The 17,297-nt window shown below is 44.9% G+C and overlaps 1 protein-coding gene across 2 annotated transcripts in view; it reads right to left on the minus strand.

Annotated features, from left to right (window-relative positions):
• Positions 1-17,297, minus strand: part of PPIL2 (peptidylprolyl isomerase like 2) — a 61,909-nt gene that overhangs the window by 39,533 nt on the left and 5,079 nt on the right. For both annotated transcript variants that reach the window (XM_073675187.1, XM_073675178.1), the window contains exons 2-5: positions 9,833-9,882; positions 9,164-9,209; positions 2,483-2,545; positions 275-326 (exon numbers count right to left, since the gene is read on the minus strand). In XM_073675187.1, the coding sequence (XP_073531288.1) occupies positions 275-326; positions 2,483-2,545; positions 9,164-9,209; positions 9,833-9,882 (211 nt within the window). The remainder of the gene's footprint in view (positions 1-274; positions 327-2,482; positions 2,546-9,163; positions 9,210-9,832; positions 9,883-17,297) is intronic.

Consider the following 17,297-nt stretch of genomic DNA (forward strand, 5'->3'; position numbering starts at 1 on the left):
TTAAATAACTGATCTCTGCTGGATCTGTTTTTTTTTGTTGTTTTTTTTTACATTGAAGTTTATGGAAAATGGATCCGTTAATTAGCCATCTGTTTTTCTTTCATTTTCCATAGACTTCAATGTTAAAAAAAACAAACTAATTCAGCAGAGATCAGTTATTTAAAAAAGGACTAAAAGGTTGTATCTGCACAACCTTTTTTCCAACAGATTGCTGCTGGATCTGTTCTAACTGATCACTACTGGGACATGTGAACATAGCCTTACAGACACTCACCTCTCCCGTGATGGGATTAGTTCCGAATTTCTTTATCCATGGAACAATGCTTCTACAAGACACAAACAGGCAGGTTAAATTAAAACAAAAAGTATTTATACACATACAGACACAGTGCAGCAAGAAACAGATCCTAATAGGCACACATCTAAATGCCTGACAACACAGAAAGGCCTCACTGTTCTTATGCAGTCACAGTCTAATCCTTCAATTCCATTGTCTATACTAAAAGAAAAGAGTTAGATTATAACTGGATTTACCAAGTCATGAAATATTGCAATACTGTGCCTCAGTGCATTTAAAAAAATGGGCTATTTTTCAGCATAGTGATAATGCACACAAAATATAAGCAATCTTTAATAAAGTTGCAAAAAATTAGAAGTTCAACTTTTCATTGCATCTTTTACATGTAATATAGACTGTGTTTATGACATTTTAAGCCAATGTAGAATGCATCAGCACTGTATTACTGCATTATATTTAGCTTTTTCATTACATTTTGGGGGCAAGAGTACCACGTCATAGAAACCACCAGTATGCTGCTGCTGACAGATCTGTCAGGCACATGTCTCTAGTATTTTGACTACACAAATAAGTATCAGCCTTTAGTCTGATTTTCTTATTAAGATACTAATGCTTCATGTACACAGCAAAGCTGCATGCTCGAAGCCTATATGGAGGCACACTGTGGGCAATGCTACTAGAGACCCCTGCTAAATAGCATCCGAATAAGCATGCTCAGTCTTCTACCATGTTAGCTTTATAGACCAGCTAAATGACTGTAAATACATTAATGGGGTTGTTTTGCCTTAGGCTGCAAGTCTGCAGGCACTATGTGCCTGCAGACTTGTGAATTCTCACATAGTGTGCACTGCGTGCCGTGAGGATTCTCAGATGCTGGGAGCGGCAGGCGCATGATTGCAAGTATATGACTTGCATACATGCGGCCACGTGTTGATTAGATGGGCCTGGCCTCGCTCAATGCAAGTGTATTGAGTAAGGCTGGATAAGACTAGTCAGAATGTGGCCGGTACCAGAGGATCCTCACAGCGCACACACAGAATGACTGCAGACTAGTAGCCTAAGGCAGGACAACCCCTTTAAAGTAGGATGGTCCATTTGGTAAATCTAATCTAGTGGTCTTACTGATTTGGTGCCGATTGCTGCTGTTTAAACAGTTAAATGCCACAGTCAGTAAGTGGGGCATAAGTTCCAGAGCCATTTCTCTCCCCATCATGATGCCATCGTGCGATACCAATGATTTGCTATGGCAGCTGGAGTGCTCAAAGGATAAGTGTCACAATATCACAAATGTGACCAATATCACAGCATATTTTCCCACCTAAGCAAAGTATCCCTCTCAAATTGGATGAGAACCCATAATGAATGAACCACTGTGCTGCTTTTAAAAATATTTACATGATTTAAAATGATTTAATTTAAAAAAACAAGCCATAAAAGTTTGAATTGCCCCACCTCCTTTCAAAATCAAAACATAAAATAAAGGAATATTTTTGGTACTGTGCGTCAGTAAAAGTCCGAGCTATAAAAATATAAAATGAATTAGCCCACATGGTAAACAGCATTAAAAAAAAATGTCAGAATTGACTATTTGGTCACTACACTTCCTTCCAAAAATGCAATAAATAGCTGTAAACACATTTATTTTTTACCCCAAAATTATACCAATAAAAAGAAAGCCAGTCAGGCAAATATGAGAAGCCCCATACACAACTCCATTGACAAAAAAATAAGTCTAAGAAAAAATGCAAAACTTTGTAAGAAAAAAAATAAAAAAAGGTGATGTGTCACTATTTTCTAACCACTTAAGTACAGTATATAAAAAAAAAACTATGCAAATCTGGTATCACTAATCGTACTGAGCTGAAGGATCGTGTTCCTTGGTCATTTTTACTGTACAAGGAACTCTGTAAAACAAAACCCAGGAAACAATGGCGAAATTGCGGTTTGTTTTTTTTTTCTCTCTGACTTTCTGTTTTTTTAGTACATTATAAAATGAATGGAGTCAATCAAATCTACAACTTGTATTGCAAAAACAAGCCCTCATAAGGCAATTGGACAGAAAGAAAAAAATATGATGCTTGAAAATAAATAGTAGGGGGGGGAAGCAAACACTAAAATTTGCCAGTCAGGAAGGGGTTAAGTTGTGAATTTAATAAAACCTTCAAAAGAAATGTATATACTTACAGCAAATCAAACACGATTCCATCTGGGGTGCACACAGGATACTCAAAGGGCTGCAAAGACAAACTGAAACCAAGTTATTAATCATTAACAGGAAGACAAAATATAATTTTCATTGCAATAAAATATCAGCATTAGCAATATTTTCTACAACAAACATTTGTATTGCACGTCTCATAATGGTCTCAAAGTTACATGCTAAGATTAATAAACAAACTTCAAAACATAACAAATATAACCAGCATTTTTGTATGTTGTAAAGATACCTGAACAATAAGCCTCTGTTCAGATTAAGTGATGATCATGTCACTATGACCAAGATTTTCTGCACTGTGGCTAACCCTACTTCTACCACATTAAAGAAGCACTCTCATCAAAATTGTTAGCCTCTTATTATATTGCAGTTTTCATATTATCTAGTACTGTGTACTTACAATTGCTCATTTTGCCTTTCTACTCAGTTAATGCTTCTCTTTTCCATTAGGTATACGACATCACATGATTAAAAACTGACTAGCTGAATACTTCTAAGCTCTATGCAGACACAGGAGGTCATTTTTCCCTGTATGACTCAGAAGTCACTGCAAAAGTCCCTGGCAGAGGGGATGAGCCGAGAAGCTGGGTCAGGAGTTGAAGAGATGAATGATAAATGCAGGGACAAGAGACTTCCTGTTTCTACATAGAGCAGAGAAAAGAAAGAATTAGCTGGGTAGAAAGGCAAAAAGAAGGATTTTTGGTACTCACCGTAAAATCTCTTTCTTGGAGCCTTCAGTGGGGGACACAGGTAACCATGTGTGTATGCTGTTGTCGCTAGGAGGCTGACACTAGGCATCAAAAGAATTAGCTCCTCTTCAGCAGTGTACACCCACCGACTGGCACAAAGCGCGTCAGTTAGTGAATAAAGCAATAGGAGAAGCAACAAAAACAACCATGTACAGGCCCAACAAAGGCACAAAACCAGGGAGGGTGCTGTGTCCCCCCCAATGAAGGCTCCAAGAAAGATTTTACGCTGAGTACCAAAAATCCTTCTTTCTTTATTGCTTCACTGGGGGACACAGGTAACCATGGGAAATCCTAAAGCAGTCCCAAGGGAGGGAATAGAATAACTTGGACAAATTAGTTCGGATGGCGGACTACCGCCGCTTGCAGCACCTGTCTTCCCAGTCTGGCATCAGCCAAAGCGTAGGCATGTACTCTGTAGAACCTTGTGAAAGTGTGACGAGATGACCAGGTAGCAGCCTTGCAAATCTGAGATGCAGAGGCCTGGTGGCAAGCAGCCCATGAGGCCCCCACCACCAGGGTAGAACGAGCCCTTTATCCCGGAAGAGGTGGTCTGTTTTTAATACAATATGCCTCTAGTATATCTGAGTGAATCCAACGGGCGATGGTAGATTTGGAAGCAGGGAGACCCTTAAGGTGACCCTCAGAGATGACAAACAAGGCGTCAGAGCGTCAGAAAGTAGCAGTTCTTGAGAGGTAGACACGTAAAGCTCTGACCAGGTTCAGCTTGTGGAAAGACTTTTCAAGGGGATGAACTGGGGATGGGCAGAAAGAAGGCAGAATTATGTTCTCATTGATGTGGAAATAGGAGACCACCTTAGGGAAGGAAGGAAGGGACTAGTCTGAGGACCACCTTGTCCTGATGAAGAACGAGGAACGGTGAGCGGCAGGAGATAGCTGTCAGCTCAGAAACTCTTCTGATGGACGTGATAGCTACAAAAAAGGCAACCTTCCACAAAAGAAGGGATGACGTAATATCCTGAATGGGTTTGAAGGAGGATTGCTGAAGAAAGCTTAAGACCACATTAAGGTCCCACGGTTCTACCGGAGGATGATATGGCGGCATCAGGTGAGCAACTCCCTGGAGGAAGGTCCTAACCTGTGGACGAGAAGCCAAATTTCACTGAAAAAGAATTGAGAGTGCGGAGATCTGGCCCTTGAGAGTATGCAGATAGAGACCGGCATCAAGTCCTGACTGTAAAAAAGCCAGGACGGATGGGAGAGAAAAAGACATAGGAGTTGAATGGTTGTCCTTGTACCGACGAAAAAAAGGCCTTCCAGGTCCTGTGATAGATGCGAGAAAACGCGGGTTTTCTGGAGTTGGTCATGGTCAGGAGAAAAACCAGCTTCCTTCAGAACGGCGGTTTCAACAACCACGCCATTAAATTCAGAAACCGAGAATTCTGATAGAAGAGGGGACTGTGTGAAAGCAGATCTGGACGGTCTGTGAGCTTCCAGGGTGTGTCTGCAAGCAGATTGATTAACTCTGCATACCAGGCCAGTCTAGGGCCACCCGGATTATGTGTAATTTCTCTGCCTTGATCTTTTTGACGACTCTCGGGATCAATGGAAGAGGTGGAAAGAGGTAAGGCAGCTGAAAATGAGACCACGTCAAGACCAGGGCGTCCTTACCGATTACCAGAGGTCCGCGGGACCTGGCTACAAAACTAGATACTTTGCGATTCACTCGAGATGCCATCAGATCGACTTTGGGGGTTCCCCATCTCTGACAGATCTAATTGAACACGTTGGAGTGGAGGGACCACTCGCCCGAGGCGAGGCCCTGGCGACTTAGGAAGTCGGCGGCCCAATTGTCCACCCCCGGAATGCCAAGATTGCCGGTACGCTTTTCTCGACCCAACTTAGAATCCTTGAAACCTCCGTCATGATGGATTTGCTGAGTTTTCCGCCCCCGTGGTTCATTCAGGCCACGACCGTGGCTGGCGTTATCTGACAGAATGCAATCCGGCAGTCCTACCAGGAGATCCTGGCAATGAGAAGAGAGAGGTAGATTGCGCTTATCTCCAGTAGATTGATTGGCAAGGAGGCTTCCTCAGGATTCCAGCGACCCTGGACTGTGTGATATAGGAAGACCACTCCCCAGGCAAGGAGAGAGGCGTTGGTTGTGACAACCTTCCAATGGAGAGGGAGGAATGATCTCCCGAAGAGAATGGAGGAGGAGAGAGTCCACCATGTCAACGAATGCCTCACTCGAGGGGGCAGTATAATGGGATGATCCAGGGACGAGATCCTCTTGTCCCAAGCCGACAGGAGGGTCAGTTGAAGAGGGCGAGTATGGAACTGGGCAAAGGGCATGGCTTCCATGGTGGCAATCATCTTCTCCAGAACACTCATACAGAGGCGGAGAGAATGAGGAGATGGGTGCTTTAGGGAACAAATCCCCAGCCGTAGAGCAGACACCTTTTCTTCTGGGAGTAGGACTTTGGCGTGGGCAGTGTCGAACAACATGCCCAAGAATTTTAATCATTTGGGAAGATTTTGCGGTGTGGACTATCCAGTTGAGATGGCCAAGCATGTTCGGGGTGATCTGAAGGCTTTGGCAACAGTCTTGGAAGGACGGACCATTGATCAAAAGATCGTCCGGATAAGGGATAATTACAATCTCCCTGGATCTCAGAATGGTCATTACAGTTGCCATCACCTTCGTGAATACCCTGGGAGGAGAGGCTAGGCCGAAGGGGAGAGCTGTGAATTAATAGTGATTCCCCTGAAATGCGAATCCGAGGAATCCTTGATGTGGTACACAAATTGGAATGTGCAAGTACGCGTTCTGAATGTCCACCGAGCAAAGGAACTCCTCGGGTTCCATCGTTGAGATCACCGAGCAAAGAGACTCCATTCTGAGGTGAGGGAGACGTACTCGACGGTTTAGACGTTTAAGGTCTAGAATTGGGAACAGTCCTTCTTTGGTACAACAAAAATGTTGGAATAAAAACTTGAAAAGCGTTCGTGATAGGGAACAGGTACAATGACTCCTGCCCTGAGGAGAGAGGAGATGGCTTGAAAGGAAACTGGGACCTGAGCTAAAAGTTTTGGTGGGCGGGACATAAAGAAACGTCTTCCTGGGGAAGAGAATTTTCTATTTTGTAGCCTGAAGTCTTGATATCCCTGACCCAGGCGGCATCGACCACGGATAGCCACGCGTCCCGGAAGAGGAGAAGACGACCGCCCACCCTGGCAGAAGTCCTAAGTGGGGATGGGCCATCATGCTGAAGAGAACCTGTTGGAGCGGGGCCAGAAGACTTTGAAGAGTGAGCACTTGCGCGTCAGTTAAGGGCGGGCTTGAACGACTGTTTTCGTCCTTCCCGCTGGGCGGAAGGGCGGTCCTGCTAGGAGGAGGTCTCTGGTGAGGAAAAGGTATGAAACTGAAGAAAAGCACCTATTTGTAAAAAGCCGTTTTGGTTTAGGCTGAGGGAAGGAGGTGTTCTTACCACCTGTAGCATCCGAAATGATCTGATCCAGCTTAGAGCCAAAAGAGCCTAAAACCCTGGAGGGGAGGTTAGTGAGGGGCTTTTTGGAAGCCTTAAGGCAAAAAATTATTCGTATGGCAATAATACTGCTAGTGATGTGGGCTGAAGAACTGGCGGCGTGAAGGGACACAGTGAGAAAGTATTTTTCTGCATGGGCGATCTGGCCTGCAAGGTCAACCAACTTGTCTGGAGAAACTGTTGACAGGATGCCCTAACGGAGAAGTTTTTCCCAGGCAGAAACAAATTTGCCTACACACGTGGAAGCAAAAGCTGGACAGAGGGATGCGCCAGCAGCCTCAAAGATTGATTTGGCTAGAGCCTTGATCTGTCTGTCGGTGGCATGCTTGAGGGAGGAACCATCGGGTAGATATAGGACCAACTTGGCGGACAGGTGGGAGAACGGCGGATCAACCACGTGTGGCTCAGTCCACTTACTAATAAGGTCCAGATTAAAGGGATATAGAATATCCAGTTGCTTTCTGCCAGAAAAAGCACTTTTCCGGATGTTCCCAATGTTTCACAAATATCCCCTCAAACTCTTTATGATTGGAAAAAGTCCAAGAAGGATGTTTCACCCTTTTAAATGAAACAGAGTGGTCCAGGGGAAGACCCTCGTCCTCATTAATATTTAGGGTCTGGTTAAAGGTCGATATGTGGCTGTCAACCATATCGTGGAGCTTAGAAGTCTGATCCGTATCTGGCTCAGAGTCGGACCCCAGGGACACTTCAGGGGATGAGGCGTTGGATACTGAGGGCATCCTGGAGGATGTGGACGGGGATGGAGAGCTGGAAGAGGAGCTTGAGCGAGTCCGCTTCTTGGATTTAACTCTTGATCTGCCCTTTTGAGGGTGGTGGTGGGATGCCAGCGTATCGCCCAGAGGAACGTTCGGAGCACTAGAGGCAATAGACAGGTTAGGCAAGTGTTCTAGGACCAGGACCAGGGACTGTGATACCTTGGTGAGGTCGGATACTGACTGAGAAATGCCAAGTTGACAGCTGTCCTACCAGGCAGTACATAGCACCTTGAGAAAGGCTTCCTGACGAAACGAGCGTCGGGGTTGAAGCGTCGGCATTCATCATCATATAGCAGTCCTTACACACTTCAGGTAATCTACCCATGCTTCAGAAGGGCATAGAACATTATTTATGAAGGCACTATACACTACTGAATTCTCACTATAGAAACTATGTTTTTGGCTCCTGTGTATACATAGAGTATATGGTATTCTGGCCGTGTGCTTCATTGTTTTCTACAAGTGCATCCTTGTATGTGTATCCCATTTACCTCAATTGTATGTTTTCTATCAATAAAATTTCTCTTTTCACATTCATAATTATGATGTTTTGGTTCATCTCTTTTTGGCCTTTCCCCCCTCTAGTGTTTCTAGAATAACAGAGGTGGGATCAATGGGAGGAGTGAGGCCCACTGACATACCACAATAATGAGCACAGCATGTCTATGTATATATTACTTGTTTTGATATGGCTTGATAAAGGCAGTTTATGGCCAAAACATCACAAAGCTGATTTTTTATGTGCTGTGATTAATAAAGAAGTTTATTGAGGAAGATGCCTGGTGCCTTGGTTATTTTACTGGAATATTTGGCAATTCAATGGAGGGTTGTCTCCGAAGCGCCCCGGCCTGAAGAAATCGTGCACGGGATCCCTGATATAAATTAGTTGACCAAAAAATAGCCACCAATAGGTGGTGCAAACGTAGACTAGACTACCTTGAGATGCAACTAATTTATCATCCAGCATTATCTCTAAATTTGACAAGATATGGGGTCTATGGATTGATGGCTCTGGTTTGGCATCTAGGGAACTGAGGAAATTTCGCCTCGGCTTGCTTTGAGTTACTTTTATATGATGCCTCAAATTAAACTTCTTTAAAAATTAATAAAAATGTTATTAGTACTTCCACAAGTTATATGTAATTGGATTGACTATTGTTACTATGTTCAAATATCTGTTCATCTAATTATGCTGGTTTTGCAGAGCCAAGATGCATAAATAACTAATTTTTAATGCTTCTTAAGGTTGGGGGGGTGGAGAACTGTGTTTCTTCAATGTTTGTCTGGTTGTTGTTGTTTTTTCCTTTTTTTTATTTTTTCCTTTGTGTAAATCTTTATAAAAATCAATAAAAAAACATTTGATTTAAAAAATTTTTTTTTATCATCCAGCACAAGTCTTTTTGATAAATGAGTCGCATTTTAATACTTTCTAGTTGTAAGTTTGCACTGACCACAAATTAGAGAGTTTTAGTAAACTAGTGCCATAGCTTGCATAGGAGCTGTGGAAGCAAAAAGGTGGGGGATGTTTAAGACTTTCTGCAATGTAACAAAACAGAGAAAACTAAAATTAAACTAAATGATTACAAACGCTGTTTAGCCATAAGTCAGAGATAACAAACCTGCAGTGATCGAATGGTAAGCGTCTGAAGTTTGACTTTGGAATATCTGTTCAAATGAAAAAGAAACTCTGTAACATTTATGGAAATTAAATTTGCATTTTATTGCCATTATCATATGCAGTCAAATGTAAAAATTTTACTTTGTGATCATGTCTGTGTGTGGAGACTATAGGCCAGAATAAACATTTGATTTTTTTTTTTATCTTGTGAAATTCATTGACTTTTTTGTGCGCCAAATATCTCAAAATGTTAAACGCATTTTTTGAATTTTGCACAAAAGCAAATGATTGTCTTTCACTTTTTTTGCGCCTTTAAAAGCAAAATGTCATATGTTCTGCTAAAAATGTCTTAAAATTCACAGGTGTGCATAAAATAATTCTAGGGGTGACAGGAGTACATTTACAAAAAAAACTTTGTGACTTTTTTTTTTTTTTTTTTAAAAGTTGCAATTGTTGCCAATTGATTCACCGCAATGGCGAACATAAAAACAGGCAAACACATAAAATAGACTTAAAAAAAAGCAAACCTTAAAATAAGAATTTGTTGCAAATCAAAAACAGGAAAAAAATAGACAACAATGGTGCAAATGCAATAATGAATAAAGCCCTATAACTATTACTTTACACTTCTAGATACTATGTTGTTTTCATTACCCCATAAAGATCATACCTGCTTTTTTTCCTCCATAAAAGTTGGTGTATTCTGCACATGTGATGTACCTATTAAAGAAAAGATAATGCAGTCATGTAATCCATAACTGAGCGCAAGCAGCCAATCAGGATCTGACCAAGACATAGCAATGCCATAAAGAAAAATCTGAGGCTAAACAATTCTTTATCCGCTCATAAAATCAATAATCAACACTTGGCTATACAGGATCTTTTCAATTACTACTATACTACTCAGCAACACTCCTACAGTAAAAGGGCTCTTTATAATATGGACTCCCCAGAAGATGAGATGAGCACAAAGAGCACAAAGTGCACAAAGTGGAAAAAATGGCTAAAAAAACATTCAAATAAGTTGTCAAAAGGCAGTACCACAAGTGAGATGTACCACATACTTGGTAGTTATTAAAGGGGTTGTCCGGTCAAATGCGATAAGTTTGCAGTCCCTCTGTGTGACTGCAGATTTATGAATCCCCCCAGCACACGCACTGTGCGCTGCGGAGATTCTCCGCTTTCAGACCCGGTAACGGAGGGTACGTATGTGTTATACATGCCGTGGCCAGTGGGCGCGGCCTCACTCAATACACTTGTGATTCTGAAACCGGCAAATCCCTGCAGCGCACAGTTCGTGCACTGAGGGTATTCATAAGTCTGCAATCACATCGGTTTTTTATCCGACAACCCCTTTAAACATTTCTAAAAATCAATAGCACACGGTTTTATGAATAGAACAAATAAGAAAAAAAAAATTTAATTATTTCCCTTTTTTGGCCCAAAAAGATAAAGATTTTAGAGGGAACAAGTAAGGTCTGACAATGCTATTAACCTGCAGCTTAACAGCATCAAGAAGGTGCCCAGCCGCAGTACTGAAAGGGTAGCACTTGGCAGAAAATTAACTATATTTCTCCCACGAGCTGCCAGCTTTCAGTCATGCATCTGTGACTCACTCACAGGACTTAGAGTGGTGGATATAAACACGCCCGGACACTGACTGACAGCCGATGCAGTACTAATGCACTGCTGAGCCAGCTGTCAGTCAGTGCCAGGTGTGCTTACAGCTTCCGCTCTCAGTGCTGTGAGTGGTGACTGTAATTGCTCCAGGCACGCCTGTATGACTGAAAGCCAGCGGCTCCTTAGTACTGCGGCCGGGAACCCTCATAATACTATTAATCTGCAGGTTAACCCCATATCTGAAAGTTAATTGCATTATCAGACCTAGCAGAATGCCTTTAAGACCACTGGCAGCTGTTTGACTAAAGCTGGTTGTAGACGAGCACTATACCGGAGCTTTCTATAACATTGGGCCTGATGATTCACAGCTTCCGAGCCACAATTCTGGTGTAAGGCAATGTGCCCACGATGCAGAAATGCTCAGGATTTTTTCCTGAGCGTTTCTGCATCTCCCTGGCAGAAAAACACGCATGCGGATTGTACATGCGGATTGTACATGCGTTTTCCTGCCAGGGACATGCGGAAATGGAGCGTTATTCACTGACATTTCCGCATGCGGATTGACAAGCGCTTTCCAAGCGATTAGCATCACTTGGAAAGTGCTTGTGACAACTAGGTCACACTATATAAATCCATGCAAACGGCATGGATTTATATAGTGTGACCAGAGAGAGTGGTAAAAATAAATGTATACTTACCCTCCGATGGCCCGCACTGGCTTGTTTCGCTTGGTCCCGGCTGCAGGCAGCGGTGAATTGAAAGACCTGCCGACGTCAGCGTCGCGTGACCCGTCACATGACTCTGACGTCAGCGCAGGTCCTTCAATCCACTGTGAAGTGCCGGGAAGCAAGGAGGAGCGCAGCGCGGGCCGCCGGAAGGTAATTTTTTTTTTTTTTTTTACAGATTTTTTAATGGTACCTGGGTGTGGAGGAGACTCTACTCTCCTCTCCTCTACACCCCGGTACCATCCGCACATTAGAACGCACCAATTACGCAAGTACAGATGCAGTCTTGCGGCATTGGCGCGTTCTAATGCAAGTCAATGGCGGCGAAAACGCTGCGCTTCCGCAAAATTAATGGACATGCTGCGGATTTTTGAGCACAGCATAAACGCTGCGGAAAAATCCTCAGCATGGGCATTGAAAGTGCGGAATTGCATAGGGGACCATGGCAGAAGGCTTACCATGCGTTTATCATGCATTTACGCTGCGGAAATTTCCGCACCAAAAACGCATGAAATACGCATCGTGGGCACACAGCCTTAAAGCTTTGAAAAAATTTGCAAAATGTAGCCGCAACTTCGAGCTGAGGCTACATTTTTTGACTTTTGGCATCTTCACAGAAATGTGCGGAGCTGGTGTGGGGGTGTGGGACCACCGCTCGTCAAACTGAAGACAAGCAGTGTCGTTCGCTACACCACAAATCTTACGTCGCCAGGTACAGGGGTAGGATTTGCGGTGAGGCACATGAATCAGGAGCCTCTGACTCCAGTACGCCCCCTCATCAAGAGCGCCGTGAACAACGCTGGTCTTGATGAATCAGGGCCATTGTGTGTTACTTACAATTAAAGAGGACATGTCAGCAGTAGTGTTGAACATTCCGATACTGAAATATCGGGTATCGGCCGATATTCGCGGTATCGGAATTCCGATACTTAATTCCGATACTTTTGCAATATCGTATAACGGAATCGGAAGTTCCCATAATGCAATGAGCCATTTTCATTTTATTCAGCCAATGAGGATCCTAAGAAGTGTGGGCACATCCTGTTAGGCATGTAGGCATCTTAACTAATGGCATGTGATTGGCTGCTGAAATGATGTCATGATGCACTATAAAAGCCGCCGCTGCCATTTTGAGCTCACTCTGCTGTGAATTCAGTTAGGGATAGGATGCTGTTGTTCTGAGGGACAGTTTTAGCTACCTATTTGGTCTATTCTGCTTTACCCAAGCTACTTTATAAATCGCTGTGCCTTGCAGTGCTAGTGCACAGTTCTCTGTGCTGTTCACCGCTTTCTGCAAGGTCTCTGGTTCCAAACACACTATATAGGAGTAGATAGAGAAATTTTTTTGGTCTTGCAGCGCTAGTGCACAGTGCTCTGCATCTGTACTGTTCACCGCTGTCTGCAAGGTCTGTGTGTGTGTGAGTGCAGCTCACCCTGTAGTGTGTGCTTCAGCCACATCTGGTTGTAGTGCACTCAGTGTGTGTCACTGCCTCATACATTGTCCTTTTTTGCCAATTCATAATTTTTCCTGATTTCTCCTATTAGTGTGGTGGTTCCATCCGTATTCAGCTAAATTGGTTCCAAACACACTATATAGGAGTAGATAGAGAATTTTTTTTGGTCTTGCAGAGCTAGTGCACAGTGCTCTGCATCTGTACTGTTCACCGCTGTCTGCAAGGTCTGTGTGTGTGTGAGTGCAGCTCACCCTGTAGTGTGTGCTTCAGCCACATCTGGTTGTAGTGCACTCAGTGTGTGTCACTGCCTCATACATTGTCCTTTTTTGCCAATTCATAATTTTTCCTGATTTCTCCTATTAGTGTGGTGGTTCCATCCGTATTCAGCTAAATTGGTTTCAAACACACTATATAGGAGTAGTTAGAGGAGCCTTTCAGCAGCATTGGGCCCTGCAGCCCCAGCCAGATTAGTATTAGGCTGAGTTCACACGATGCGTTTTTCATGCGTTTCCGCGGCGTTTTTGCAGTTGCGTAAACGCCGCGGAAACGCATGAAAAACGCATGGTTGAAGGGCAGCAATGTTCCCCAATGGAAATCCGCATGTGCTGTGCCCATGATGCGGATTTTTCCGCAGCGTAAACGCTGCGGTCAAAAATCCGCAGCATGTCAATTAATTTTGCGGAAACGCTGCTCTTTTGCCGCCATTGACTTGCATTAGACCGCATGGAATCCGCATCACTGTATATGTTGATGCGCTTTTCATGCGGTCTAATGTGCGGATGGTACCCGGGTGTGGATGAGAGGACTCTCATCCAGACCCAGGTACCATTAAAAAAAAAAGAATAAAATAAAAAATATATATATTCTCACCTTCTGACGGCCCACGCTGCGTCCTGCCGGCTTCCCGCGCACTTCGCGGTTGAATGAAGGACCTTCGCTGACGTCAGAGTCATGTGACGGGTCACGTGACGCTGACGTCGGAAGGTCCTACAGTCTTCACTGCCGGCAGCCGGGACCGATGAAGCAGGACACCGGGGGCCATCAGATGGTAACGTATAGATTTATTTTTTATTTTTTGACATCACACACTATATAAATCCATGCCGGTTGCATGGATTTATATAGTGTGAAGTTGACAAGCACTTTCCAAGTGATGCTAAAATCGCTTGGGAAGCGCTTGTCAACCCGCATGCGGAAATGAAAGTGAAGACCGCTTCATTTCCGCATGTCCCTGGCAGGAAACCGCATGTACAATCCGCATGCGTTTTTTCCTGCCAGAGAGATGCAGAAACACTCAGGAAAAAATCCTGAGCATTTCTGCATCATGTGCACATACCCTTAGCCTATTTTTTGCAGCCTCATCTATTGCATTGTAGGTTACCTTCCTACATTGTAATAGCTACAAAAAGTTTGTGATACTATCGTTATTACATCTTTAGGCACATCTAGTGTCTTTTTGTGACAAAGAAAACCTAAATAAAGTTCACCAAACACTCCACTTTACAGTTGTGTAGGCCACATTAGCTCATATTAAAGTCTAGTCCACACTTTATAAAATTAGTGTTTCTTATACCTGTTAGCAGCTGTTCAGGAATAAGCACACTAAGCCCTTAGTACTTTTCTGCCTATCTTTATCAGTCTACCAAGATGAAGAAGGCAGGGAGTAAGGCATGTGGTCGTGGGCGTGGAGTTTCTGCAGGGAGAGGACGTGAGGATTCTGTGCCTGCAGGGAGAGGACGTGGGGATTCTGTGCCTGCTGCGGGCACCAGTGACTCAGCATCCCCCAGTTTTACCAGGGTACAGTCCTTTATGCGCAGCTTTGTAGGAGCTAGCCGTACCCCACTGCTGCGGGAGGACCAAATTGAAGCCGTTGTCGGATGGATGGCAGCTAACGCATCGACTTCAATTAGTTCCAGATCCTCTCAGGTCCTGAGCACTGAAGAACACCCATCTGTCTCTTCACCACCTGCCAAATTGCCCAGGCAGTCAGAGAGCCCTGGACAGGAGCCATCTCTACTTCTGTTCTCTGAATCTCTTGGCTTGGAAAGAGGGGGCCAGCCAAGCAGAATTCGAGAATTTGAAGAAGAGGTAGTATGCAGTGATGCGCAACCGTTTTGTCTCTCTGAATCTGAAGAGGCGGGTGGGCCAGTGCCTATGGTCAGCAGCACACCTCAGTACGCATCTGATGATGATACTCAGGTGCCACTTTCTGGTGCGTACTGTGCTGTCGAGACTACCCAGGAGAAGCAGTTGTTTGAAGAGGGTGGTGTAGATGATGAGGTCCTTGACCCATCATGGCGTGAGGGACAGGAAGGTGGTGGGAGCAGCTCTGAGGAAGAGATTCCCCGAACGGCCCAAAAAGGAGGGAGAGGGAGGGGGCAGACTTGGTTGCCTGTAGCCTCCACTTCGGCATCCATTAGGAGCATGGCTCTTCCAAAATCCAAAGCGGGCGCTCCCAAGACTTGCAGTGCCTGGTCCTTTTTTGACACAGTTGCAGATGACATTTGCTTTGTCAAATGCAAGCTGTGTAATCAGAAGGTGAAAAGAGGGAAAAGTGTCAGCAACCTCAATACCACAAATATGTGGAAACATGTGCGGACCAAGCACGTGGTGGAGTTACAAAAACACACTGAAGACCTAGGCCAACCTACAGCACCACCTACCACCTCTTCAGCTCGTGTTGTAGCCTCTTCCTCCAGCTCACACACAGCTGGTTCGGCTTCCTCACAGGATCGCCATGGAAGAATCTCTGGCACTGTTGTACAGAGACACAGTGTAATTCCACCCACAGCACCACTTTCCCAGTCATCCTCACACTCCCAGGCCAGTGTACAGCCATCGTTAGCACAGGCATGGGAGAAAAGGCGCCCATACTCGGCAAACCACCCCCAAGCACAGGCTCTGAATGCTGGCATTGCTAAACTACTGGCCCTTGAAATGCTATCATTCAGGCTGGTGGAGACTGACACATTCCGTAACTTTATGGCATTGGCAGTCCCACAATACAACGTGCCCAGCCGATTTTATTTCAGCAGGCAAGCCGTCCCTGCCCTGCAACATCATGTGGAGAGAAAAATTAAACATGCGCTACAAAACGCCGTCAGTAGCAAGGTCCACCTGACCACCGATGCGTGGACCAGTAAGCATGGACAGGGACGATACCTTTCCCTCACTGCCCATTGGGTAAATGTTGTGGAGCCGGGTACAGATCTTGAGAGTGGCGCTGTACGTGTTCTGCCAACTCCAAGGATTGCAGGAATCCAGTCTGTACACATTGACTCCTCCTCATAATCCAGTTCCTCTGAATCAGCGCTGCAGGAGCCGTCACGGTCTACCTCCACATCGACCCGTGAACGGTTACCTGTTATGGTGACCAATATGAGCACAGCCGTGGCCAAACGTCAACAGGCCGTATTAAAATTAATTTCTTTGGGGAATCGAAGCCACACAGCGCAGGAGCTCTGGAATGCCATCAAGCAGCAGAGCGACGTGTGGTTTGTGCCAGCGAATCTCCAGCCAGGCATGGTAGTGTGTGACAATGGCCGAAATCTGGTGGCAGCTCTGGGCCTAGGCAACCTCACTCACATCCCATGTCTGGCACATGTGCTCAACTTGGTCGTGCAGAGTTTTTTGAGGGACTATCCGGATCTTGATGCACTGCTTCACAAGGTCCGCATAGAGTGCGCTCACTTGCGGCGTTCCAGCAATGCAAGATCACGCATTGCAGCTCTGCAGCGCCGATTACGTCTTCCGGAACATCGCATCATATGTGACCTACCCACCAGGTGGAATTCAACGTTACATATGTTGGAGAGGTTGTGTGAGCAGCAGGCAGCAGTAATGGAGTACCAGCTGCAGCAGGCGCAAAGAAGTCACAGTGCGCGCCGTTCACACTTCACCACCACTGAGTGGGCCTCTATGAAGGACATTTGCCACGTTTTGCGTGCCTTCGATTATTCCACGCGGATGGCGAGTGCAGATGATGCACTAGTCAGCATGACTATCCCCCTTATCTGCCTGCTTGAAAAAACACTGCAAGCACTAAGGGACGAGGTTTTGGAAGAGGTGGAGGATGAGGAGTCACAAATGCCATCTGCTTCTCTACAGTCTGCGCAACGTGGTTCCTCACAAAGGCCTAGGCAGGGGACACTTTGTGAGGAGGATGAGGAGGAGTCAATGGATGAGGAAGACATCTGTCCAGAGGAGGGAGGTACACAATGCTCTAGAAGTCAGTATCTAGAGCGAGGGTGGGGTGATGCAGAGCAGGCAGAGATCACGCCTCAAGCAGGGGACAGCGTTTCTTGGCCAGTTGGCAGTCTGCAGCACATGGTTGATT

The sequence above is a fragment of the Phyllobates terribilis genome, unplaced genomic scaffold (genome assembly GCF_046119375.1).
Source record: "Phyllobates terribilis strain yellow unplaced genomic scaffold, ASM4611937v1 Scaffold_1__5_contigs__length_1240528914, whole genome shotgun sequence".
Classification (NCBI taxonomy): Eukaryota; Metazoa; Chordata; class Amphibia; order Anura; family Dendrobatidae; genus Phyllobates; species Phyllobates terribilis.